The sequence below is a fragment of the Hippocampus comes genome, unplaced genomic scaffold, assembly GCF_001891065.2.
Source record: "Hippocampus comes isolate QL1 unplaced genomic scaffold, H_comes_QL1_v1.1 scaffold40, whole genome shotgun sequence".
In the NCBI taxonomy this organism is placed as follows: domain Eukaryota; kingdom Metazoa; phylum Chordata; class Actinopteri; order Syngnathiformes; family Syngnathidae; genus Hippocampus; species Hippocampus comes.
In genome coordinates, this window is record NW_017842058.1 from 805,665 (window position 1) to 831,659 (window position 25,995).

A 25,995-nucleotide genomic window follows, 5' to 3' on the forward strand; every position below is an offset into this window, starting at 1 on the left:
AACCTGATTAAAATGGGAAATGGAGTCCATCAGTGCATCGACATCATACGGTCCTGCCCAAAGAGCTCTACGAACAAATACATTTAACATACGGTACACTTATTAGTCAACGGGAGGACGCTGGTGGCTGACTGCAGCTGTTTTAACTAGTAAAAACGCCAAAAGGTTTTCATTAAAAAAATTTAATGGTTTACCTTAACCACAATCTATCTCTGCATTGTGGCCAAGGGTAAAATCCACTCCAGGTAGTGCACTCCAAACCAATTTCTACAAATACTCCTCTTCGTCTTCTTTTGGTTCATTGGCGGGTTTCAGATGTATACCACCCCGGTTCATTGGCGGATTGCAGCTGTATACCACCACCCACTGTATAGGAAACGCAAAGCGTTTCCATATATAGTCAATGGGAGCAACCCTACTCGTATTCAATTCAGCCCCACGAACAAACACACGTGACAGTCTTGAATATAAATAATTTCTAACAGAAACCCACAACCATAAAGCTTTATATGCACATGGATACACCTACATACAATATTAGACTCAAACAAAGATTGTAGATTTGTAGCAAAGTGAAAGGATGTCATCCGGTTCTACCTCCTTAGTCAATCACTTAGTCAATCACAGCCGGCCATCAAAATAGGTGTCTGTCAGTGACGGACTAAGAAGGCCATCAGTACATGACCTGGTTAGTGACTATTAGTACACTTGATGTGGGGGGGGGGGGTCCACTTGCGTCTGCTTTAAGTTTGCAGTCTATCGTCAGCAAAATGGGCGTTCGTCAGTGACGCATTGACATACCTTACGTCAGTATTTACTGAATGTCCGCCTTTGTTGAAATGCAATGGAGAAAAAAAATAATTACATGAGAGAGAGAGAGAGAGAGAGAGAGAGAGAGAGAGAGAGAGAGAGAGAGAGAGAGAGAGAGAGAAAGAATCGCTAATCCATGTGGGTCAAGTATACGGGGTCTACTGTACCATATGTTCTCATTAGGGACGCTGGTGACACTCTGAACTGGTTGCCATTCAATCACAGGACACATCCATCCATCCATTTTCTATAATGTGTGTTGTCATTGAAGTTTAACTGTTAAACTGTAGCTTATCCAAGCTGACCTGTAGCAAGAGAATTGGGGTACACCCTGGACTGGTTGCCAACTCATCGCAGGGCACATATAGCAAACATTTCTTTGTTGCATTTTGCAACAAGAAAACTGTAGTAAAAGAGAACAGATCACTGACATGTAACATAATGTTGATTTTGCCGAGTCATGCGTGGCACCTTTTTTCACTTCCTCTTTTGCAAAATGCTTCAGAGACAAGTCACGTGACACCACAAAAGACCATCTTGTTTCCAGCAAGTTTCTGCTATGCAACTGACTGACATGTCTTCCCTGCCTTTAAATGCCTTCACACACAAAGGGCACACTTAACGGTATATATGTAACAATCAGTATTTTTGTAATATTTTTTTTGTGTGAAATTTTTATTATTATATATTTTCTGCATGTTTGTGCATATTTGTAATAAATTGTACATATACTTTACCGCCACAGTCCTGTTATCTATTCTCTGAGAAGCGGGGTCCACCCCGGACTAGTTGCCAGTCATTGGCAACCACAGTTAACATCCATTTTTTTTTTTTTTTTTTTGCGTATGTGAGTGTAACCCAAAACCGACTGCGACACAAACGTGCTAACCAATAGACCAACATGTTTCCCTAAAATGTACATTTAAAAAGAAAAACAAATCTATTCAATCTCACTAAATTGGACAAAAATGTCTTTTATTGGGAGGGTAACAAACAGGTCCATGTGATTGCACGACGCATTTCAAAATGGATCAAAGTGAGCTACTAGTGGACAAGCACTAAAGGCTATGAAACATACACTAGGTACATGAGTGCTGTACACCTCGCAAAGGCCATAAAAATAGAAGGTCCATCTCAACAGTGTACAGGAAGGAGAAGCTTGTGAGGTCCACACTCACACACACTCACACACACACACTTAGTATCCACAAAACGGAACACGGCGGCCCTGTTGGCACATTGAGTGAACGCTGTTGTCTGGATAGTGACATGGTCGGCCACCGTTTTTTTTCTGCCCTCTTGGTTGGCTGCGGTTGCATGTATCGTGGAACCTCCAAGCATCTAAACTAGGGGTGGGCAAACTGGTTTTGCTCAAAGGTCACATTTAACGTTCCTTTGTGGAAGAAGTTAAAAAAAAAAAAAAAAAAAGGTACAATTTTTAAATGTATTTCATATCTTATCTTTTATTTTAACTACAATAAATTACATAACCTCTAATAAATTAAATTGCAATGAATACATTCAATATTGTTCAATGAATGTAAAATTGTTTACAAATATTGCATTTTATGACTCAAATCAATTAATGAAATAATTGAATCAAAATGACTACACAATATTTGAAATGTTCTATTTTATTAAAACAATTGACTCTTTGTGTGTTATGTCTAATAAATTTATTTACAATATATTAGCTTTAATTTATTTTTGTAAGTGCTTAACAATTGGCTTGCAATGTTATTAAAATGGTGAGTAGTTACACTTTATTTGAGCATACCGTGACTCCACTGTGGCATGGGTATCACTAGTGGTATGCAGGCTCCCTCTAGTGGTAAGAGAAAGCATCACTGAATGAAATCAAACTGCATGTTAGTCTCTTCAAACTTTTTTTTTCCCCAGTACAGCAAATTTGCGTATTAGAGTTTAGTTTGTTTAACTTTCATGTCATACATTCACATTTAATCTTTTAAACATATATTTCGATAATTTATTTAAATGTACGTACAATACATTTTTATTGAATTCAAGCACAGTCAATTTTGCTGTATTTAAGTGTTAATCTTTAAACTGTACATAATGTAACAATGGCTTACAATAATAGTAATTTTTAAAAAATGCTACCGCATCCTAATGTTGGTCGTTTTTATGATACAGTGTCTGACTTGACTTACAAATAATAAGATAATCCTTAAAAGGTTTGACAAGCCTGGAATGAATGAATCCACATTACATTAGTTCCAACGGGAGAAACAAACTGTTGAATTTAAATAAAATTAGAGCAACTTGGAAGCAGAACGTTCGTTCCACTTTGGAGGTTCCACTGTCCCTACCAGAGAGCCACACGCATGCATGGAGGTGTCGGGCGCATGTGTTTCACAGTGGGACGGTTCTGTCCTGGCTTCTTTTTGTGGCATGAAGAGAGGAACAGGAAGGTGGTCTGGGTGGGGGTCTGGGGACTATTTATCACTGGCTTGGCTTCACTCGAGGAGAATATCAAGGGAGAATTGACAGCTGGGCTCCACATCTGCAGTCAAAAGGCAAAAAAAGTATGGCAGCTAAAAACGGGCTTGTTCGACTATAGCTTCTAACATTTTATATGGCGGCCACATGTCTCGCCCGCGTTATCTTTGTGAATGTGGGAGGAGAGATCGAGAACGCCACTGGTACGCCACTCGGGAGGGAGGATCACGGGGAGGCGGCGGCGGACCTCCTGCCGAAGACGTGCTCGAACTCGTTGAGGATGAGCTCCACCGCCTGGTTCTGGAAAACCATGTTCACCGCCATGTTGCCGTTGTCGCACTCGGGCCGCAGCAGCGTGGGCCCGAAGACGATGCCGATGTTCTGCGTTGTCATACGGTTGGCGTCTGAGTGCTCTAAAACGCTGCGGGACATACACAAAAGAGTTAGCAGTTATTAGAATTGGTTTCATCGGTTTGATGAATTGTTAAATTTATTGTCTTACTGTAGTTATCTTTAAAAAAAAATGCAACATTTGCAAATACTTTATTAGTTCATTTTTCATTTCAACATTTTTTTATGTAGTCAAATTCGACTAAAATAGAGACTTTTTATGATTCCCCACTAATGTGCTTTTTTATTGCCATGTTTACAATATCTTGACAGTTCAAACACATCCATTAAATCATCTAAAAATGGTACAATATGAACAAGACACTACTCTACTATTTGTATCACAAAGTTGCACAACGTGTGTGTCATTTCCCACCAAATTCTCCTGACATGTTGTTTTTGAGTAGAATAAATGAGCAAAATATACATTTCATTTTGCATGATTTCCTACTCAACACACGACAGTGAATGCAAGTATCATTTTCACACGCCTTTTAAAAGCAAGGTGTCTCAATTGTCAAAAATGAGCCAAATATGAATTCAGTCATGACAACGCTTTTTACACAATTCCCCCAAAAAATTGCTGACATGTTGAGTGCCATGTTCGTGCTAGTAAACTTTACAGCCCACAGTCACATGAGACTAAATCACCTAAAATTGAAATATTTACAAAATTGTGCTTCACTTTTTTTTAATGATTTCCGACTAAATTGGAGTGCCATCTTTCTGCCTTTTAAAACCTTGACTGACCAGAAATCTTGAAATATATGTCAACTAAATAGTGCTCGGAAGTCAGATACAATATGAAGATTAGAGCATTCAAATTTTGTATGATTTTCAACTAAATTCTGGACATCACAATTGTGATGTCCACACATACAGAATTAAATCTCCTAAAATACATTAAATGTGAACAAAATGAGCACTTCTTCACTTTGTTTGTGTATCATTTATTTCCTCCTAAAATCTTATCGGCTACCATGTTGCTGCAATTTCCAAGCAAGTCAGTCAAAATGTCAACGTTTCCAAGAGATATGAACAAAACAGCACTTAATTTTTTTGTACAATTTCCTACTTAATTCTGCTGAAATGTCTGAGTGCTAGGGTCATGCTAATAACTTTTACAAACTATTTATACACACACACACACACACACACACACACACACACACACACACACACAAAACAGTTAAATGTTTACAAATGAATTCTCCCCCCTTTTGTATGATGTATTAGCAAATTAGAGTGCCATGTCCATGTTACTCCCTTTTACCAGCCAGGTGTCTCAACTGTCTAAAAATGGTCAAATGCATATGCATTAAATTGCCTTATTGCTGATTGTACCATTTAAAACTATATTCACTATATTTGAGTTCCTAATGCTCTCGCCTATTCCAAAATATATTGATGAAAAATAGTTACATATGAACAACTTTTTTTTTTTTTTTTTTATAAGATTTTGTATTCATTTTTGGTGGTGTGGCTAAAATTATCTAAAAAAAAACAGTCAAAAAGGACTAAAACTGTGTTTTTGTTTTTATTTTGGTTTTTTTGGGAGGGGGGGGGCTTGGTTATGATTTTCTTCTAAATTGACGTACTTTGAGTCATATGCACAATGCCATTTATAAGGCTGATGCCAAAATCTTTTTTGCATGAATTTGTATGACATACTGCTTATGTGTTTGCCGATGAGTGGTTAATACATAAGTGCCGTTTACAACCCCGATGTCCACACACACACACACACACACACACAGACGCATGCAAGCATACATAAATAAATTAATTAAAGCATGCTTCACTTTGTGCACCATTTCCTACTTAGGTCCAAGTTCCACTTTCATGTTTTAAGCCTTTTTCAAGTCAGGTGTTGTACAGTAATTGCCTAAAAATATTCAAATGTGAAAAAGTTGTTGACTTTTTGGATGACTTCCAACGAAATTCGAGTGGTGTTTGTGTACCTTTCACAATCCGGATGTCTAAATTGTTGAAATAAAGTCAAACATGGGAATAACTAAAAGACGGCTGACGTGTTGCCTTTGCGTGGCATGTTCATCTAAGTGCCATTTTACAACCCAGATGTCCACACATACGTGTCTAAATCCGTCTGCTTCCACCTATGATAGTGTGCGAACTCCAGCGCGCTATGTTCCAGTTTGCGTGTGTACGGGGACTCAGGAATGAGTCGAGGCCACCGCACGAAGCATTCTTCTAAAAATGCCGTTCCCACCGAGCCGCAGGAGCGGCCAGCAATTGCTCAAAACTTCCACATGAAACAGAGAGGGGAGGGATGGAGGGACACGGAGGAGGGGAGGAGGAGGAGGGGGGAGCGAGGGAGCAGCGGTGGTGGCGGCGGCGGTGCGCCTTCCAGGAGACGAACCGCAAGGCTCCCATGGGACCTTCCCTCTCCGGGAGTAGAAAGGGAACGCAAGGATAGGTCGGCGAGAGGCTGATAAAAGGACGGAGCCCACCCACCCAACATTCCGCCCGTCAGATAGGAGTACAGTGCAGTACTGACAAACACACACATTTTGTGCAATGTTAAAAAAAAAAGGGGGGATCCTCACACAACCCTACTGGATGCTTGACATAAGCGTGCGCACACACCCACACACATTGCAAAAAAACAAACTCAGCTCACACACGCAAAAGTGACATGAGGAGAACTGTGCCCTCTAGTGGCTACATTCCAGTCAAATCATGAAGTTCATCCATCCATCCATCCAGCCATCCATTTTCTAATCGGCTTCTCCTCACAAGGGTCGCGTACTGGAGCGTATCCCAGCTGTCTTCGGGCAGTCTGCGGGGGACACCCTGAACTGGTTGCCAGCCCATCACAGGGCACACACATAGACGAACAACCATCTGTGCTCACACTCACACCTCGGGACAATTTAGAGCGTTCCGTTAACCGGCCATACATGTTTTTGGAATGTGGGAGGAAACCGGAGTACCCGGAGAAAACCCACACAGGCATGGGGAGAGCATGGAAACTCCACACAGGAAGGCCACAGCCGGACTCGAACCCTACACCTCTGCACTGTGAGGCCAGCGTACTAACAAGTCGATCACCATGCTGCCTCATTATTTTAGATTTTAGATTTTTGCCAATCCAAACTATATAGTTAGTTGTACTCAGTTATTGATAAATTATCACTTACGTTTTTTTTTTGCCCTCATTTATTCTTTTTAGTTACTTATTCAAATATTGTCTATATCATTGACATGTTTGTATTGAGTGACTGACTTACATATGGACTGATTTTAAAGTTGTATTGATTTTTTTTAATTAGCCATATTTTGCTTAGTATGGAAAATTTTATTTATGAATGTACATTATTTCCCCAATTTATTTATTTTATTACATATCTATTAGTTTCGTCCGAAAGGCTTTCGTGGCTCCCAGTCAGCTGTACAAGAGATTTAAAAATTTCATCTTAGTGGGGTATAAATCACTGAATGACATTAAAAAAATGCTAATTGAATATGAAGCCAAGAGAGCTCAGAGGTTTGCAGACTCGTGTCAATTAGTGGAGCGCAGACTTCAAAGCAAACATGGTGAAGCAGAATTTAGCTGTTTTGCTGCACATAAAATGTTAAGATGCCAACAGAGGCGAAGTCGGCCCCTCGAGTAAATGCTCTTCAATCCAGGGTAGAGGAGAGCTTTTAAAGCAATTTGTAAAGGCAATTTTTTCCAAAATCTTGTCCTTGAGCTTTATGTTTTTTTTCCCAGTAATTTTAGTAAGCTACTTGTTATTTTTTTACTTTGCTTTTATATGTGTTAACTTCTGATGTTTTTTAATGTATTTTTTTAATTGTGAAGCACATTGAGGATACTTGTGTATGACACGCACTACATAAATAAATCTGCCTTGCCTTACTTAAATGTTTTGTTATTTATACATTTGTAGCAATTAATTTACATTTTATTCAAACATTTTCGCCATTTTTCAAATTTGGCTGGACTGATGTTTTTGAATTTTTCATTTATTTACATAGTTATTGGTTCTACATCTTGACCAAAATTGATTTATTATTCGTTTTTTTTTTAGATTTAATGTAGGTGAAAGACCAGGTGAGACAGAATCGGCTCACAAATACTGGATACAAAACAATACATAGAATAGTTTTACATCGAAAAATGTGCAGGAATTGTGAATGTAATCATTCAAAACAAAGGCACCGACTTCTATTGTCTGTCTTTTAAAATAGAGCAAAAACAATGAAACAATGAAACATGTTCGTTTCCGCTCTGTGTTAGTATTCCCGTACCAAGTTTAGACACTTAAAAGTCTGCACAATCTTTCTTTGTTACCGTTTGAGGTGGCGGCAGATGAATTGCAGCGTGTCGTGGTTGGGCTGAGGCATGCTGTGCACGACGCTCTTCAGACGCTCCACTTTCTCCGCGTAGTCCACCACCTCTGCAACAACATAACACCACCGATAAGTCATTTCTGTTCTCTTGCATTTTAAAAGGAAGTCAAAGCAAACATTTTCTTGACAATAATATGTTCTATGCGGCCCCACTAGTCTGATTAATATTGCGTTCGTGGAAAAGGCGTAAAGCAGCAAAAGCCACCCATTTTTTGTTCATCTTGGAGGTTGGCCACTTTGCCACTTGTCTTCTGAAAATGACATCACAGAGCCTAAAGGGCTCAGCTTGCGGGGGTCACTTGACCAAATCCGGAAAACAAGTGAGCCTTGGGTTGTTACTTGAGCCCGAAGGCATTGTGATGTCACATTTTCATTCGACAGCAAGTGGCAGTGAAAGGCAAAATAGCCACTCCCTAAACTGGAAGGTGGATTTTTCTGCTCACTCCCCAAATGCAATTTTAATCTGACTAAGAGGTGTGCATAGAACATATTTTTGTCAAGAACATTTTTGACTTGACTTTCCCTTTTAGCACTGTTTTACTGCACACATGGCTTAGCACAACTAAGCCATGTGTGCCATCTAGTGGTGAATAGTGATATTATCACTTCAAATTATAGTCAGGTAACAATGAATTCACATATTCAGATTTAATTTTTTTTGTTTTTTGTCACCAACTTTTATTTGAATGTCTATCACTGTTTTTCAAACAGTCTATCTATCTATCTATCTAGATAGATAGATAGATATATAACCAGTTCCTGTCGTGAAATCGAACTCATACAATAAAAAGATGATTGGATGAAGTGTAATGGCCACGCCCACCATGTCCACTTACTGACAGTGTCCATCACATCGCTGAAGAAGCTGTAGGGCACCAGCGGCTCGGGAAGCTCACGGAAGAACAGTTTCAAAGCTCCCGTGATGACATGGATGTCCTCCCACTCGCTCTCGTCCAAGTTGAGCTTCTCCTCTGAGACAGGCAAGAGAGACAGGTGAGAATTTCAAATGGAGAGTTTGATGGCAAACGGCGGCCACCAATGAGGCCCAACATTGAGGCTTGCAGCTGCTGCGGAAACAAGGGGAAAAAAAGATGAGTGAAAGTAAAAGACGGTACGTGGCGACAGGATAAATATCCACACGATTATTTATCAGAGTAGCTGAGCACTTTTTGTTTCCTCCACTAGATGGCAGACTTTACCCACTGCTTGCATGTTCTCACCGCAAATTAAGCAGAGGCCTGAGGGACAAACATACAGTGCTTAACAAATGTATTAGACCCTAACCAGCCAAGAAAAAAACATCCGGCATTATGAAGTGCTTTAATGAGAACTCTAATTTTCAGCATGCTTTCCGCATTGCACTATTTGTTTTCAAAGTAAAATTAGAGCATGATTTAAGATGTCTTAATTGTTATTATTATAAGATAAGATATTATATGATAAGTTTATATTATATAATGTAATATTTTATATATATATACCAGTGTGGGACAAATAAAGGTTATCTTATCTTAAGAAAAAAACCCACTTGTTTCTGAAACACTGTAATCCATTTGTTAAGCACTAAAGACTTGCAGAACAAAGAAAAAAACACTGGAGCAAGTGTGTGAAATGCATATAAGCAGGCGCGGGGCAATGAAAGAAAAAAAAAAGTCCTCATCCATTAAGGTCTACCTTGCACCAACTCTGCTGGGAACATGTAACGGCCATCAGTGGTCACGGCCCGCTCTGTAAGAACCACAAAGTTACTCAGCACGATTACCCCCTTTCGCGATTGGATAAGATCAGAAAATACAACAAAAAGAATCATTACTATAGGATCAAGATTGGGCAGCACAGTGATTGAATGGTTAGCGCATTGGCCTCATAATGCAGAAGTGCAGGGTTCGATTCTGGCTCCGGCCTTCCTATGTGAAGTATGCATGTTCTCCCAGTGCCTGCGTGGGTTTTCTCCAAGTACTCTGGTTTCCTCCCACATTCCAAAAACATGCATGGCAGGTTAATGGAACACGCTAAAATGTCCCTAGGTATGAGTGTGAGCGCGGATGGTTGTTTGTCTATGTGTGCCCTGCAATTGGCCGGCAACCAGTTCAGAGTGTCCCGCACCTACTGCCCAAAGACCTTTGTGAGGATAAACGGATTAGGGAATGGATGGATGGATGAATTAAAATATGCAAGATTTATGTGCAAAACCCCTTATTTAAATGCACGTTGTTTTACGTTCTGTCTTTGTAGTCTTATGAGAAAAGGAAGCATATTTGCTCTTATTAGCTACTGTAAACAATTATAAAAATAATATAAAGCAGTGGTTCTTAACCTTGTTGGAGGTACCGAACCCAACCAGTTCATATGCACATTCACCGAACCCTTGAAAAACAAAAATATGACTTTTTTCCCAAATTCAAGACTTAAAACAACACATTTCTTAAAAAAAACAAAAAAAGTAAATCAGATTTCAAGACATAAGTATTATTTTTTTTAATTTTACGATGTACTATCGCGACAGTCACACGTTGACTACTGAGCAAACTAAATTTCCCGCAGCACTGACTGGACAAGCAATGTAATGTGATCATCTGCAGCCAGTGATGGCCAAGCGGGCGTGTCAAAACGAATTGACATGTTGAGTCGGGTATGTCTTAACCTCCATGGCAGAGACTCCGTCGAACCCCTGAGACCGATTCACCGAACGCCTGGGGTTCAATCAAACGCAGGTTAAGAACCACCCTTGAAGACATTCAATGGAAGCAATACTAACCTTTACCTAAAATAAAGTTCAGAAGTTCCAGTAGGCTTTCCCTCACTTTTTTTATGCTTTCTGGCAAACGCCCAAAGATTTTGTGCTCACAACGACATCGTTTTCAAAACCGTTCATAATTCCCTCCATCTTGTCAAAGGCCCCAGTTCCAGCTGAAAAAAATAACCTTGAGGCAACATCAACATTTTATCTAATTTCTTGGTGAAAAATATATGTTCACTGAGGATTTAAGTCTGAAGAATTACATAAGAGAAATGAAGTGATGTACTGTGAAAAGTCTGTTATCTAGCTAGCTATAGATTCAAAATAAACTGCCCCATTCTGACACATTTAAAAAAAAAAAAAAAAAACAACACCACCAGTAAACCATGTAGCATGTCTACTTTGGAATTTTACTAGCTCACAATGGCCATTATTATGTGACCCAACTTGACTGTCTGTACATCATTGAATCATTCAAGAGCAGAAATTCTCACCATGGTTGACCAAATAGCGTAATTTCTGAATGACTGCAAGGTTGCCGGAAACTCTATAGATGCCGTCAGTATCCAGACCTGCCACAACACAGCACAGCGCACAAATCATTGTACTTTTCTTTGTAGCTGGCATGGGAAACATGAAGGGTTTGTAGTTTTAATCTTACAAACATAGCAAATGCATGGGATGCAAAATCACCAGTCGACAAAATTATGCACTCGAATTGAATGTCGTTGTCATTCACTGAGGCATTAAATATAAGTTAAAGAATTGGGACAATTAGAAGATTGCCCTTTTCTATTAATTTCTGCACTTAGAAATGACGAAAATGGACTTAGCCTACTCTAGTTCTTAGTGGCTGGATTGTCCTTTAAAGTGAGCACACCAGTACATATTCAATTAAAAAGAAAAGAGAAAACAATATCTTTTGGCAGAGGTGATTAGACCTAGCATGTAAGGGACAAAAATCCGAATACGTATTTTCTCCGACACTGTTCTAGGTCTCAGGATGTCATCAAAATTGCCCTGCAGAAAGGCACGTCATCTATATTTCATCTCACAGTAGAAATAAAGAGAAAGCCTCTTTAGTAGACTCGTGGACCGAGGGACTGGTCGGCTACTGCATTTTACCTCTCTTCTCAACAGTCTCGGTGCAAAGCCTGACGAAGCGAGGCACCGTGCTCTTCTCCCGTTCGCACAGCATCTCCAGTCGACAGCCGAACACCTGATCTGATGGGCAGCGACACACGCACGCACGCACACAACTTTCATGACATAAAAGTTTCATAGAAATGTAAATTGTATTTCAACAAAATCTGAAAAACTGTTCCAAGATTAAAGACGAAAGTTTTGTGCTTAAGTTAAATACAACTGAACTGTACTTGAAATTGTAACGTACTGGATTTTTTTTTTAACGCACATTCATTCCAATGTTTTATTCAATTTGAAGACAATTGTCCTGAATGTGATTTTGAAGGGTTGTTGTGTGTGACTGGCTGGCAAGCAGTCCCAGATCATCATCTACGTAGTTTACCATTGATCCTCATTAGAACATACGCGATCAAAAAAAAAAAAAAAAAAAGGAAAATATTTAATGTTTTATTTGTTCATATTATTTGTTGGGGTGCATAAAAGGGTGAATATGTTTTTATTAAGTCAAAATATTGACGCATTTTGGAGAGACATTCATCTCATTGGGCAATTTTTTTTTATTTTTTTATCTGGATCTACATTTTTTTGCCCAAAAAGAAATCAATGAGATAATGTACCTTTAATAAGCCCTTTCTCCTGCAGGGCCTGCAGAGGAGGCCTCTTCAGAATGAGTTTCTTCAGCCTGGTTTTCACCCTCTTCTTCTCAGTGTTCTCCAGGTTGGACGCTGAGCGAGGGACTGCGAGGGGAGGAGAGGATGGGGAGGAAGACAAGGAGCAGGAGGAGGAGAAGAAGGAGGAAGAGGAGGAGGAGGTCAGCGCGGAATGCCCCAGCAGATGTGAGGGTATGGTGGTGAGGATGAAAAGCGGGAGGGCGGGGCGACGCCGCAGGTGCGACGAGGCCGATGGCGGGATGAGCTGCCACGGCGACCAGGCTAAAATGTAAGCGGGCTGGATGGAGGAGAGGATGGAGGAGAGGATGGCGGGGTGTAAGAACCCTGCGTGGAGGTTGAGAGAAAGCAATGATGATGATGATGATGATGATGATCACGAGTCAAGTACAAGTGCACATTTTAGAGTGGCCTTTTATTGTGGGCAGACCAAAACACACCTGTGCAAATTATCATGCTGTTTTATCAGCTTCTTGACATGACACACCTTTGAGGTGGATCGATTATCTCGGCAAAGGGCAAGTGCTTAGTGAGATGTAGATGAAAACATTTGTGAACAAAAAAATGGTCTTGTGTGCATCGAAAAATATCTTCTAATGTGAATTCAGCTCATTGGAACCAAGGCAAAAGCGCTGGATTCATGTTTTTGTTCAGTCAAAGTAAGAAAAAAAATTGGAGGTGGGGGAGGGGGGATACAAGCGTATTTTGGTGTTGAAAGTAAAAACGTTTTAAAAAAGTGAGCGGATGTTCTGTATTTTACTTGCATTTACTTACTTTACTTCAGCGGTGTAGTTATGGATTGTGTGCTGCTCATGCAAGTTAGCAGTGATAACGGAAAGAACGTTGACGTTTTCACTTGACTTGATTGACATAAATTATAGCAGCACCCGGAGTTATTCATAACTCGAATGACAAGTTTTTAAGGATTACAAGCCGTAGGCTCGGCCAGTTTTTTGCTTTTGATCTCCAACCAACAGTTTGAGTTACGAAACTTGGCTGTTGGCAGGAAACTCCACAAAAAGTAGAAGAAAGAGAACAACTTTTCAAAATATGAGCCCCAGTGCTTGCTTCAAGTTGAAGTTGTTTTCGTTTAAAAAAAATGTTTTTTATTTTGCTACTCCCAGTTGAAGTTTACTGTAAAACATCCAACAAAAAGAATTACATGTTGTGTATGTCACCAAAAAACATAACTTGGCCTTATGAAAGCACACTAGCTTAAAGCTACACATAGTGTGAAATGCCATTAATGAGTTAAGGAAACTACATTGACGTTGCAGTGTTAAAATCCCTTAAGTAATGGATGTAGGAACACAAATATTGCAGTAACACATGGAGATAGACAATATAACGATACTTACAGGCATATATTCTTTATCCTCAGCAAAAATGAAGAAGTACGTATGACACAGCTTAGTTGCGAAATCGAATCGATGCATATTATGTCTGCATGTATTACACTGCCCACCTGGTGGCCAAAATGCACATACCAGACAGAGCAGGACAAAGAAGCCTGAAATCATGATGCACAAACTGTCTTTACATTCTATTTTATGATGTTATGATATTGTTATTTTAGTGTAAGTGTTAATTTTAGCATGAAAAATTGGTCGGTGATTTTTTTTTTTAATGGAATGAAATAATGGCATTTCAAAGAGGAAATGATTTGACATACAGTATCACTTGATGTGTTTCTTCAGGTTGGACGAGGGGATTTTGTATGCCAATATTTTTGTTGTTTAAGGTGGGCATAAGAGGCACTTACTACTTTAGGAAGACTCTTTCACACCATTGTGATGAAGATGGTTTGGGGAAATGTACTGGAGCAAAAATATACATTTTATTTAGGAAAGTAGTGGAGTACAAGTGAAAGTGCCAGAAATATCAAGCAAAGATACATAAAGATTCGACATAAGTACAAGAATGCAATTGTACTGTATTTAGAAGACTATGATCAAATGGACGGAGGAGGTGAAGGCAGGGTGAAGAAGCGGCTGGCAGACACCCAAATAAAGGCAAGCGGCGGCACTTACGAGACGATCGCCTGTCGTCCTCGTCACCACTGTGGTCCAGCATCTCCACGCTGCCCGCCCTCCTCAGGGAGTACAGCAGGACATTGTCTAGCGGGTTTTCACGGTCCTGGGAGAACCAGGATAGCATTACCAACAAAACACATTCGAAAAGATTTACAATTACCAGACGGCATGTATTTCCCGCGATTGGCTTGCCACTTTGAAAATGGTCCAAAAGCAGTCAAGTGGACTTAAGAGGATGTGTTTTCCTGTCCCTCACCAGCCTGTCAATGACGTTCTGGATGGTGTGGTACCATTCCTTGATCAGAGAGTCTGTCTCTGACTGCAGCAGAAATTCGTTACCCGTCACTGTCCTCAGCTGGAACACATATGTTTGGAAACACAATGTAGTACTGTGTTTGTGTGTGCGTGTGCGTGTGTGTGTGTGTGTGTGTGTGTGTGTGTGTGTGTGTGTGTGTGTGTGTGTGTGTGTGTGTGTGAGAAGCAGTAGTGTTTATAAGCACTCCCCCTCTTTGTTGCTGACTGTACCTTGAAAACGTTCTTCTTGCTGGACAGCTCATTGGCCCAGTGTAGCTTGGCCCCTCGTAGGTCAACGCTGCTTTCTGGGCGACTGTTTCCTGGTTTCTTAAGTCGTTTAAAAAAAAAAAAAAAAAAATACAATAATAATGAAAACAGACCATATTCTCTATATGACAACATTAACAATACATATTCTGTAGACCGCAGGTGTCAAAGTCAAGGCACAGGGGCCAGATCTGGTCCGCGGCATCATTTTATGTGGCCCGCAAAAGCAAATCAAACATGGCAACTTCCATGATGCTTGCTAAAATATATACCAAAATTTCAAATTCTCAAATGTAATAAATAAGAGAGACATTGTAAGCATTTTCTTGTTGCCAAACACCTCATTACAGTAACTTAGACAATAGTTGAATAAACTGTTATTCTTCACTTCTTCATATGATTTCAGTCATAATGGCTCTCCAATGGAAATGGTAACTAAAATGTGGCCCGCGGCGAAAATGGGTTTGACACCCTTGCTGTAGACAGTATATTTTTTTTTGTTGTTTGGTTTGTATGGAACCATCGACTCCTTTCCGTGTCTAAATCCTGTTGTTGTCTTACTAGAGTTGATGAACAAGAGTACAGCTGCACCTCAAGAACTGTATCTCAAATCATGTTTTCCCATTGAAATGAATGGAAATGCTAGTAATATGTTCCACCAACTCAGTACAATTCTTTTAACACTACTAGAAGTGACTTGGTCAAATGCTGTAATATTTTCATTTTTTTGGAGAGCAGAAATAGCATATGCCTGTGAGTACGGTGACATTATCTGTCTGTTGTTCCACCATTTGTGTTCAAAGAGCTTCTAAAACCACAACTATTGACGCTAACCCTTAGCATGCAGGCTAAATGCAGGCGTTTTGCATTGGCTGCTAGCATTTAACTCAGCGGACTTTAATCGGGGAAGGCTGTGTGATTGTTTTAAACACAGAATTTGTGAATCTCCGTTTTATGTTGAGTGTGACAGTATACTTCAACTGGGAGTGGCAATAAACAGCGAGAGGCCTTCAAGTGAGTTGAGTTCCCTGCCACCATACATTGCTCATATGTCAAGCTTGTGCTCCCAAGTCAAAGCAATTAAAAAATAAAGTGGCCAAATGACAGCTTGTATCCTAAAAAAAAACTGGTCACTCATATCTCAAGGCACATTCACCAAGTCTTTTGCAAGGTCTTACCCAGCTGCAAGGTGTCTGTGATTTTGGATCTTTGAAGAAAACCAAACTGTTTCCAACCAACACCACCCACGATGGACTCCAGTTTTTTCTACAACACAGGTTGTTTTATTTGTTTATTATTATATTTCATTTCAGTTTTTTTTCCTTGAGTGACAGTTAATATTAAAGCAATGAGCAAGATCGCATTTTATTATTTATTTTATTAGACTTGTGCTCATACTGTTATGAGTTTCTAGTGTATGATAACTACTGTAACTACTATAAATCCACTGTCACCTGAGTTTCCGGCCTCCTTCTGCGATCTTGGTCTTGTTCAAGAGGCCAGCTTTCTCCAATTCCTGCAAGGGGACACATGTAAATTTTTTTTTTTTTTTTTTTTTTTTTTAAGTGCTTGGCTACAAATAGTTGTGTCTCTGGAGTGTCTGCCCAACCAGGGCGGTTAAATGGCATAATACAATCCCCACATACAAGATTCTTAGCCTGGGATTTGGTAGGCAGACTGAGGAAAGATCCGTTATTTTCAAAGACAAACACTGAAGCACTATCATGTCAAAGCCAAAAGGTAAGCAGAGCTGCAGAGAGGAGGGGGGGGGCATTGTGTTTGGCTAATGTAATTGTCTGTTGGGTAAATAAATGCAATTTTCTCAGAATAATCAAAATACAGGCAGCAGAGTTGAGTCCTTATCATGTCTGCTACACAGTCAAGAGGTTTCACGTTCAAATATCTTCGGCCTCCCAGTGTGGAGTTCACATGTTCCTCCCATGATCCAAAAACATGCATGTCAGGTAAATTGAAGACTTTAAATTGCCCAAAGGCTTGAATGAGAGTGTGAATGGTTCTTCGTGTATATGTATCCTTCAAATGGCTGGCGAGCAGTCTCAGATTTACTCTGTGTCTCTTACCTAAAAGTCATATAGACTTACAGCTACCCTAGTGACAAATATTTCATCGAAAATGTATGGATGGATGATAAAAATTGATTTATAGCATGGAAGAACTCTTTACATGTATTTAGTTGTACGTGCAGCAATGCGACTACTTTGTAGGTACAATATAAGGAAAACTTTACTTTCAGTGAGTTCACAATGACAGAGGTATCATTTGGGAGTGGGGACAAGCCACAGTACTTCAAAAGTTCCCGCTCCCCCTTTAATGTGCAGAAGAAAAGAAGTCCTTGAAAAATATACTTCAGCACGAGAAGGAATAAACGGGACATTTGATGTGAAAGTAGAAAGGTGACGTGGTTTTTCCCTCACCGGAGTGTCCCCATCGCCGTCTGGAGAGCTCTCGGGAGACGGCGGCTCCACGACGATGTTGGTCACGCTGCACGAGTAGTCTCGGCATGGCCGGACCAGCTGAAAGGAGGCAAGAAATGGTGTCTTGTTGATGTGCAAGTTTGAATACAAAAACATCGGGGTAAAAAGGCCTCGCGAGACGGGGGCTACCTTGCCATTCTCAGGCAGGATCATGGACTGCGAGTGTGAGAGGTGTTGCTTGGCATCATGCGGGGGGGCAGAGTCGTGACACGGTGGGCCGGCGGTGCCGAGCGCCATCGTGCTAATGGTGTCGGAGGATGCCGCGCGCTGCATGCTCTTCACAAACACAGGCAAAGTGCAAAACAAAGCCAATAGACTTGTGTTATTGTGTATTGTGAAAATATTAAAAATCCACAAGTGCCATTAATTTTTTTTTTGGGGGTGGGGGGGTCATTTTGAGTCTTTTTTGAGGGAGAGGAGACGCTGGACTGGTTACCAGTCAAAAACAGGGCACACTTGGGTCAAAAACCATTCACCAAAATTCGGGTCAACTCAAAATTTGACCTTAAGCTTTTCCACTTCATTACACTTTTCACATTAAGCTCTCTGTAGGTTGCCGTACCAAAAGCACAAAAAAAAAAAAAAAAAAAAGGAGCTACAATCACTTACAATCATGCGCATTCAGTCGCACAAGAGAAACTTTCCATGCCAAGGCAGCCATAATTAAGTACCTTTCTCCATCCAGTAACCTACTTTTCTCAACAATCACACCATACATCCCATAAACTTGCAACTCTTCAAGCGAGGGAGATTAAGCAACTCAGAGGAGGCCTTTACAACAGAGACTTTCAACCAAATGCACCCACACCCCACTGTGATGCAACATGTAGCACTAAGACCAGCTTTTTTTTTTTTTTAAACACCATGAGTTGCTATTTCACCACCTTAATATGCATAAATGCTGATCTCCTGGAAACTAAAGCGTGTAGCTGGCATTACTTGAATGCATTCCGCAGGAATACAGTGGAGAAGAGTGTCTGTTGCAAAGCTAATAATAATGAGGGCTCATTGATTTTCATGAGGTGAATTGTCTCCTTAAAAGCCCCCCGTTTCGGTTCTTTCCTCACAGCCACGCAAAGGAAATACAGTGGAGTAGGTATAAGAAGTAGGGCATAGGTGAAAAAAAAAAAAAGAAACAAGCAATTCACAAAGCACTATGTGTTCCCCAGTGTAGAAACATTTAGCATGATTACATAATTAAATAGAATGTAAATCACAGTTTGTGCATCATGATTATTTTACGCTGCAGCTCTATCTGGTATGTGCGCCTAATCCAACAAAGGGGTCGTATAATACAGCCATACGGTTTCCTTCCGCAATGTTCGCTTTTAGACTCCTGATAATAAGTTTTAATTATGGGGAGTGCAAATTTTTATAAGCCAAAATGAAAAACAAGAAAATTCAATATTAAAAAAAACTTGACGTGCTAGAGAAAAACTTTTGAAAACATGTTTAGGGTCACATTATGTGATCTCTAATTAAAATTTGCTGTAGACGAGTGTAATAGAAATAAATATTTATTTGATTTTATCTTTACAGGCAATGTGAAAAAATGTCCCCTTTGTCAAAACGTGTAGGCAATCACAGCCCTTAAACATTTGAAAATGTTCCAACAATTAAACATGAAAAAAATGTGCATGGCTCAGCTGGTGTGTGTGTGTGTGTGTGTGTGTGTGTGTGTGTGTGTGTGTGTGTGTGTGTGTGTGTGTGTATATATGTATGTCTGTTGCCAATTCGATCATGGTGTTTTCGCAAGTAAGGTTGTACGGGTGATTCAAGGCGAACTCAGCAAAAAAAAAACGAAAAACTTAAAGGCATACCTCGGGCCAAAAGTGTACAACATGTGGAAAAAAAATCACAGCTTTTGCAAGATACAAATGAGTATCATCTCTTTGGAAATGTTGAGTGCAACTGACTCAGAGGTTGCCTTGCACCGAGCTCCTTTCTTGTCATATGCAAAACAATGTCAAAATGATTCGGCTCATTTCTGTTCCTTCGTCACTGAAGTCACTCGTAGCTTTTTGGATCAATCGTGGCTGAAGGAGTTGCCAACAAATTGCTAAAATGGAACCACTGACAGTGCTTCGGTCAACTAGCTTCTCTCTGTTTGTCGCTATGTTGTTAGTGTACGCAGTGCACATCAGCAGGGACACACTTTAAAATATGAACTCAACTTAACCGGTAAAAAGTGATTCAATCGACCACCCCTACTGTGGATAAAAAAGGATCCCTGCTCTTGTTTGTGCTGCAGTCATAATAGGAAGTAAAGAACCTTTTCGTGCAGTGACAATTTCAAAAGTCGGAGGAGCCGCTTTTTCTCCCGCTGTGCAGCAAGAACATCTCACAAGCTGGTACAAAGTGTCATCTATTCTTTAATGTGCAAGGTGAAATTCAAGGTGAGACTCATAAAGTTCCCATTTTACCTATGAAAGTTTGGAGAAAGACAAGACTTTCACCTGTTTCATCCACCAGCTGCCGTCTGTGTTCCTCTGGTGGCTTCCAAACAGGAAATCAGGTGAGAGCTACAGGAAGTTTCATTATTAGATGCAATGAAAAAAAAAAAAACAACACAAAAAAAATGTTATGACTCAAACTGGGGAAATACTTGGGCTCGACTGATTAACCAGCTGACCAACTGACATAAGGGGAAAAAGAAAAAAAAATCAGCAAACGTCGTCCAATTATGGCCGACACGTTTTTTAAACATTAACATATTACACCATAAGTAAACGATCAATCCATTCAAACATTCCCCCATAAAAAAAAAAAAAAAAAGGCTCAGGTTTTTTTGCAGCTTTTTCTCGCTATTGTAAAGTTAAAGAAATACTCGAGGACAAAAGTATCGCCATGCAGTCATATGTTCTGCCTTTAGTTCATATCTTTATTGTTGTACGTGTTTAAGGGGCCAAAAAAGAAGATATTTTATTGATTATATATTTTAAATGAATAGATGACTGCACGGTGGTCGATTGGTTGGCACGTCGGCCTCACAGTGCAGAGCTGCAGGGTTCGACTCTGTCGTTCTTATGTGGAGTCTGCATGTTCTCCCCGTGCCTGCGTGGGTTTTGTCTAGGTACTCCCGTTTCCTACCACATTCCAAAAACATGCGTGGCAGGTTTATGGAACACTATAAATTGTCCTCAGGTGTGAGTGTGGATGGTTGTTTGTCTATGTGTGCCCTGCGATTGGCTGGCAACCAGTTCAGGGTGTACGCCGGCAACTGCCCGAAGACAGCTGGCATAGGCTCCTGCATGCCCGCGACCCGTGTGAGGATGAGTGAATTCGAAAATGGATGGATGCATGGATGAAATTAATCGGTTATGTGAATTTTCTTCTGCCAAGTATCGGAACTGGCATTATTCTGAAAAAAATCCATACTAGTTGGACTCGTGTACATGCAGAAGTGCTTCAAGGGGACATATGAAAAACTGACTTTTTAATTGCTTGTATACAAAGAGTGGGGTGCCTGCCCAACAGTTAATAAAAAAATTAAACAACCCGATTAGTCTTCTGCTACCTATCTCTGAAAATCTCTCTGTGACCAACTAATTTGCATAATAACCAACAACACACACACACACACACACACACACACACACACACACACACACACACACACACACACACACACGTGCACACTGTTAGGCCCACTGAAAGGCTCAGAACACAGAGAAACATCCATCCATCCATTTTCAACACCGCTTATCTTGAAAAGGGTCGCGAAGAGAGTTGCTGGAGCTGATTTCAGCTGATTTCAGGCGAAAGGCAGACTACACCCTGAACTGGTCGCCAGCCAATCTCAGGGCACATATAGAGACAAACAACCATTCACAACCACATCCAGACCGTCACTGAGTGGGAATTGATCCCACGCTGCCTGTACACAAGCCAGGCGAGTGCACCACTACACCATCAGCGACATCACGGCCAAAGAGTCGAAATAATTCACTGCTTTTAGTTCCAATGATATCTTAAAGTGTAAAAAGACTTACTGCGAACGTATTCATCACCTACGAGCATTTAAAACCCAAATTCTCATCGAGTTTGCCGCTTGTGGGGCCTTTATGTCGACTTATGTCACGACGATACTTGTCATGCCGCATTTCAAAAAAGGACAAAGTGTTTCGTCTCTCCTTCCTTGCTGGGCTGGTGTACTTCCCCATTGTAGGGGGAAGCTGCTTTTATCAGCACGTACAGCGGCACAAGCAGGAAGGTGCACACTCAACTCTTTTGCTGTGATGCCAGTGACATCGCCACGGCAACCCCAGCCCAACGGCTTGCACGGTGCCAAGTATTGACCTGTGCGGAACTTGATATTTTTTAATTAGTATAATAACACAAACATGGCAGGAGACCTCCCTCAAGTTCCATATGAGACGCAAACAAACATAGTGAGCGAACGTATTGATTTTCAAGTTTCGGCATATCTTTCAGATTTAATACTATATTAAAATCATGGTCTAGTTTCAGTTTTGACTCAGTATTTTTCCTGATTCATCAGTGCTCTCTCTCATCACTCTCCTGCAAAATGGCAAAAATTTGTTCGCCCCTCCAGTTCTCAGTGGATCATTTACCTTCAACCATCTGCTTGCATTTTATTGTAAAGATTAAACGTGACATTCAGAAAGTGAGTTTTCACTATTTTGGCACTCGGCAATCGGTATCTACTACACAAAGAAGCTTTGCAATTATGGAACCAAAGTGTTTTTACTTCACTGCGGCTACAACTACACAAGCTTCGTGGTGGCGACCACTATTTCACCATTTTGATGGCACGATGATGCAATACTTCTCACCGTGAGAAGGCCCTTTCGAAAGCATTAATGACAGAAATTAGAACCTGTTTGTCAAGGGGGAGAAAAAGTAAGACGGAAAACTGTCCAATAAATGCAATTTGGCTCAGCATTACTCAAAATTCTTTGGAATGTTCCAACCAAACCAACGTGGACAAATAACTTCTTTTATGAATTTGTACCTTGACATTATGGAGCCCTATTTGTATAATTTTAAAGAAAAAGTCAATGCTGTTGGTAATATGACATCAAAAATGTGACCAAGAAAAAAAAAAAAAATGAGCCACTTAATTCAAGCTACTAAGGTACAATAGAGCAAACAATACGCAGTAAAATGGGCATATGCATGTGTAGGAATAGACCAACAGTACATTACATACAATATATTAATTCAGTAGAGTGCTCACCTTCATGATGTTACAAAAAAAACATTCGGACTATGAAATATCAGAAAGTCATGTGACAGTACACTGCATTTGGCTGAGCTCCTACGTGGTTGGCGCATTTCCACAATATAAAGCGCCATATATGGGTCAATGCACGTTGCACAACCTTGACAGGGGAATCACCCCTTTGATGAAAATTTTTTTCTCATAGAATGTATTTTTGATGAGCTTTATACTCATTGATACAATACTGACGCAAGGATGATGCAAAGAGAAAATGCGAAACGCTCATTCAAGACAATGAGAATCAGACCTAGGATGATTCGGCATAGAGAAAAAAAACGCTGGTCTGGCATTTAACATTTCAGCCGATGTAAATGATGCAAAATCAACCCCAAAACGCGACATTGTGTGTCGGCCTAGTGTTTAAAAGCTATTGAAAGTGGTGAATGACATCTGCGGGGGTCAGGAGGAGGTCCAAGCGAGATGAGTGATTTAGATGTAGCAATATTTTGGTTTTCAAAATACCCACGGGGTCTATCTAATGGCTTCTGCTGGTCCGCATCTGCTCAAAGAGGCATTACCTCGTCATTCCCTGCGGGGGGTGTGGGGGATTAACCGGCAATGCGTCATGGGGCAGTTAGAGTCAGTCAGCAATGATGGGGCAACTACAGAGATGTAATCCTACTTTTTAATTTAGCCGGGCTCTTAATCCGGTGTGTAGTGCTCGTCCGGAGCCTCTGTGCACTCTGCATGAGCCTGAAAATTACTTTGGAGGCTTGCTAATGTTCATACTTTATCTCACTCTTGCTTTCATTCTAGGCATGTAGAGACCCGGCTATTTGTCTAAGCACACACTGGCGTATGAATTATGCTAATGTCGTTAATAACTCATGATTATTGTGAGGGAGCCTAATTAAAACATTGTTGCAACATTCCGAACAAGCCAATGAGCACACTGTGGACCATTACACCAGTAAAAGTAATTGAGAGGAATTCTTGCATGAGAAAATAAACACAGTAAAGTATCGAAATAACATATAATGAAAACACAGCCTTGTTGAAATGCCACGTTATTGCAATAAAAAAAACTGAGACCAAGATAAATCATTTCAAACCCTTTCCCAGCATTAACATAGCCTACAATTTATACCACCCAACTGAAACAAAAGAAATCTTTTTGAGAGGGGAAGTCAAAATAAACAACTCCAAGATAATGTAGCTGCACACAAGCAGGGCATCTGCGATCCCTTTGGGTGCCCTAAACTGACATCAAATATTTATTACAAAGTAGCTTATATGTCCGCATCATATTTTTACAGGATTCCACAAAAAATGAGTCACTTTGAAAACTTTGCCTGTATGTGAGGCCGGCGAGACTTTGGGGTGCTGTAATGTGATTACCACTCACCTCCCACTTTCGGAGAGATGTATTTGTTATTTCAAGTGAATTATACAGGTTATAGACCACATTATGGGTAGAATTATTTTTTTAATACGATATATCTTGGTCTCATTTTTTTTTTTTTTTACATCAAAAAAATCTGGCGTTTAAACTAGAGTGTGCAGACTGCTCTATGTACAGTGCATCCCTGCGTATTCCTTACTTTGCGCCTCACATATTCACCGATTCACTAACTCATTTTGGGACCTGTTATTCCAAGAAAAACTCACCTATTCGCTATTTGGCTCTTCCTGAAAAGGCCCTAAAATGCCACAAAGGCCACTACCACAGAAATCGAAAGAGAAAAGAAGCAATTGCATCAAAACCAAGTCTCAATTTCTGTCTCATAGAAACATATTCCTACTTTTGGCCTGTGTAATGGGAATATATTTTCTATTTGACTGAGTTTTGGCGCCCTCTTCCTGCATCCTGGTGAGAAGAACTATGATCAAATGAAATCGCAACTTTTGTATGTCAGGGAGGAGGGGGAGGAAAGTCATTGTCGCATGTACACATACTCTTAAGGTGCATTTGTTTTTAAATTCTACACCCACCTGGCAGGTTTTCATGACAACATGACACTACCCACGTCATTCATGTCCATGTTGTTAAACAATCCATTCACAATGGGACGCTTGCAGGAAGCTTACCCTGTGCAATGTACCATTGGCGGTTGCAGGAAGTGGCAGTGTCAGCTGGCTTGTTTCGCTTGGTAATATTTTGTTTTTTGCTGGAGGGACCTGCAAGGGGAAACGACAGTGGGTGAAAATGAGGAAAGAACGCACAGTTCAATATTTTTTCTTTAAAACTTGGATTAACTGGATTTTCTTTAAACACACACCTCGCTACGTGTTGTTCTTTGGCTCAAAATAATCTCACTCGTGCTGATTTTGACGGACTAAGTGAGCATAGAAATGAGACGACTCTTTCATCTTTAAACTCTGACCTTCCTAACATCCCTTTAGGGAGATGTCAATGGATAAAGATCTTAATCTGGAGAAGACTTGTCATGACACACATGTTGAGAATGAACGGCAAACCTGCTTGTTGTTGCCGGTGCCTCCACGGGCTCTCCGAGGAGGCTTCCAGGATCTCTCCTTGGTGATGCTGTTGACATAGTAGCTTCTCAGAGAAGATGGGTCCACATACTGCTCCCACAGGTCCATGACCTGCAGAGGCTGCTGGCCGGGGCTCGGACTGGGGGGCTCCATCCGCGAAGGACGCCTGTCTACTTGCGGTTGAAGGTAGAGCGGTGAGTCCTGCCAGGACAGCTGGGACAAATAGGACTCTGTCGGAACCTGGAGAAAGAAAAAGAGGCGTAACGATAAATGGTTTTTAAATGTGCTGAGATCTCGCACAAGTTAAATGATTTACGCAGGCATACAGATGTGTAGTACATATCAAAATGTAAACGCGGCATGTATTGATCCTGTGACTTTCATGCGAAACTGTGAAGATTGAAGGGCAGAGCAAATAAATCCAACAAGCAGTGCAATAAAACGTCACTGCGGATTAAGACAAGAGGTTACTGGAAGGTCATGAAATGAAGATCTTTTTTTATGAAATCAGACATTGCACGTTGCGGTTTGTATGTCAACCTCACAGCACAACTGCTTTACAGTCAAGAGGTTTTGGGTTACAATCTCGGGTTCTGACTTCCGATGTGGATTTTTGCACAGTTCAACCTGTGGTAGA

The 25,995-nt window shown here is 40.5% G+C and overlaps 1 protein-coding gene across 5 annotated transcripts in view; it reads right to left on the bottom strand.

Moving 5' to 3' along the window:
* Nucleotides 1-1,764: 1,764 nt before the first annotated feature.
* arhgap9 (Rho GTPase activating protein 9) overlaps nucleotides 1,765-25,995 on the bottom strand; it is a 43,301-nt gene continuing 19,070 nt past the window's right edge. For 2 of the 5 annotated variants that reach the window (XM_019861060.1, XM_019861057.1), the window contains 18 exons: nucleotides 25,341-25,598; nucleotides 24,951-25,040; nucleotides 20,134-20,199; nucleotides 17,807-17,953; nucleotides 17,618-17,716; nucleotides 16,637-16,698; nucleotides 16,361-16,448; nucleotides 15,147-15,242; nucleotides 14,878-14,976; nucleotides 14,619-14,724; nucleotides 12,538-12,657; nucleotides 11,900-11,998; nucleotides 11,269-11,346; nucleotides 9,709-9,762; nucleotides 8,871-9,005; nucleotides 7,976-8,081; nucleotides 3,518-3,691; nucleotides 1,765-3,334 (listed from right to left, as the gene is read on the bottom strand). In XM_019861060.1, the coding sequence (XP_019716619.1) occupies nucleotides 3,304-3,334; nucleotides 3,518-3,691; nucleotides 7,976-8,081; nucleotides 8,871-9,005; nucleotides 9,709-9,762; nucleotides 11,269-11,346; nucleotides 11,900-11,998; nucleotides 12,538-12,657; nucleotides 14,619-14,724; nucleotides 14,878-14,976; nucleotides 15,147-15,242; nucleotides 16,361-16,448; nucleotides 16,637-16,698; nucleotides 17,618-17,716; nucleotides 17,807-17,953; nucleotides 20,134-20,199; nucleotides 24,951-25,040; nucleotides 25,341-25,598 (1,908 nt within the window). In that variant the 3' untranslated portion in view covers nucleotides 1,765-3,303. Of the gene's footprint in view, nucleotides 3,335-3,517; nucleotides 3,692-7,975; nucleotides 8,082-8,857; nucleotides 9,006-9,708; nucleotides 9,763-11,268; nucleotides 11,347-11,899; nucleotides 11,999-12,537; nucleotides 12,658-14,618; nucleotides 14,725-14,877; nucleotides 14,977-15,146; nucleotides 15,243-16,360; nucleotides 16,449-16,636; nucleotides 16,699-17,617; nucleotides 17,717-17,806; nucleotides 17,954-20,133; nucleotides 20,200-24,950; nucleotides 25,041-25,340; nucleotides 25,599-25,995 lie in introns of those variants that run through there. The other 3 variants (XM_019861058.1, XM_019861059.1, XM_019861061.1) reach the window with 3 other exon arrangements.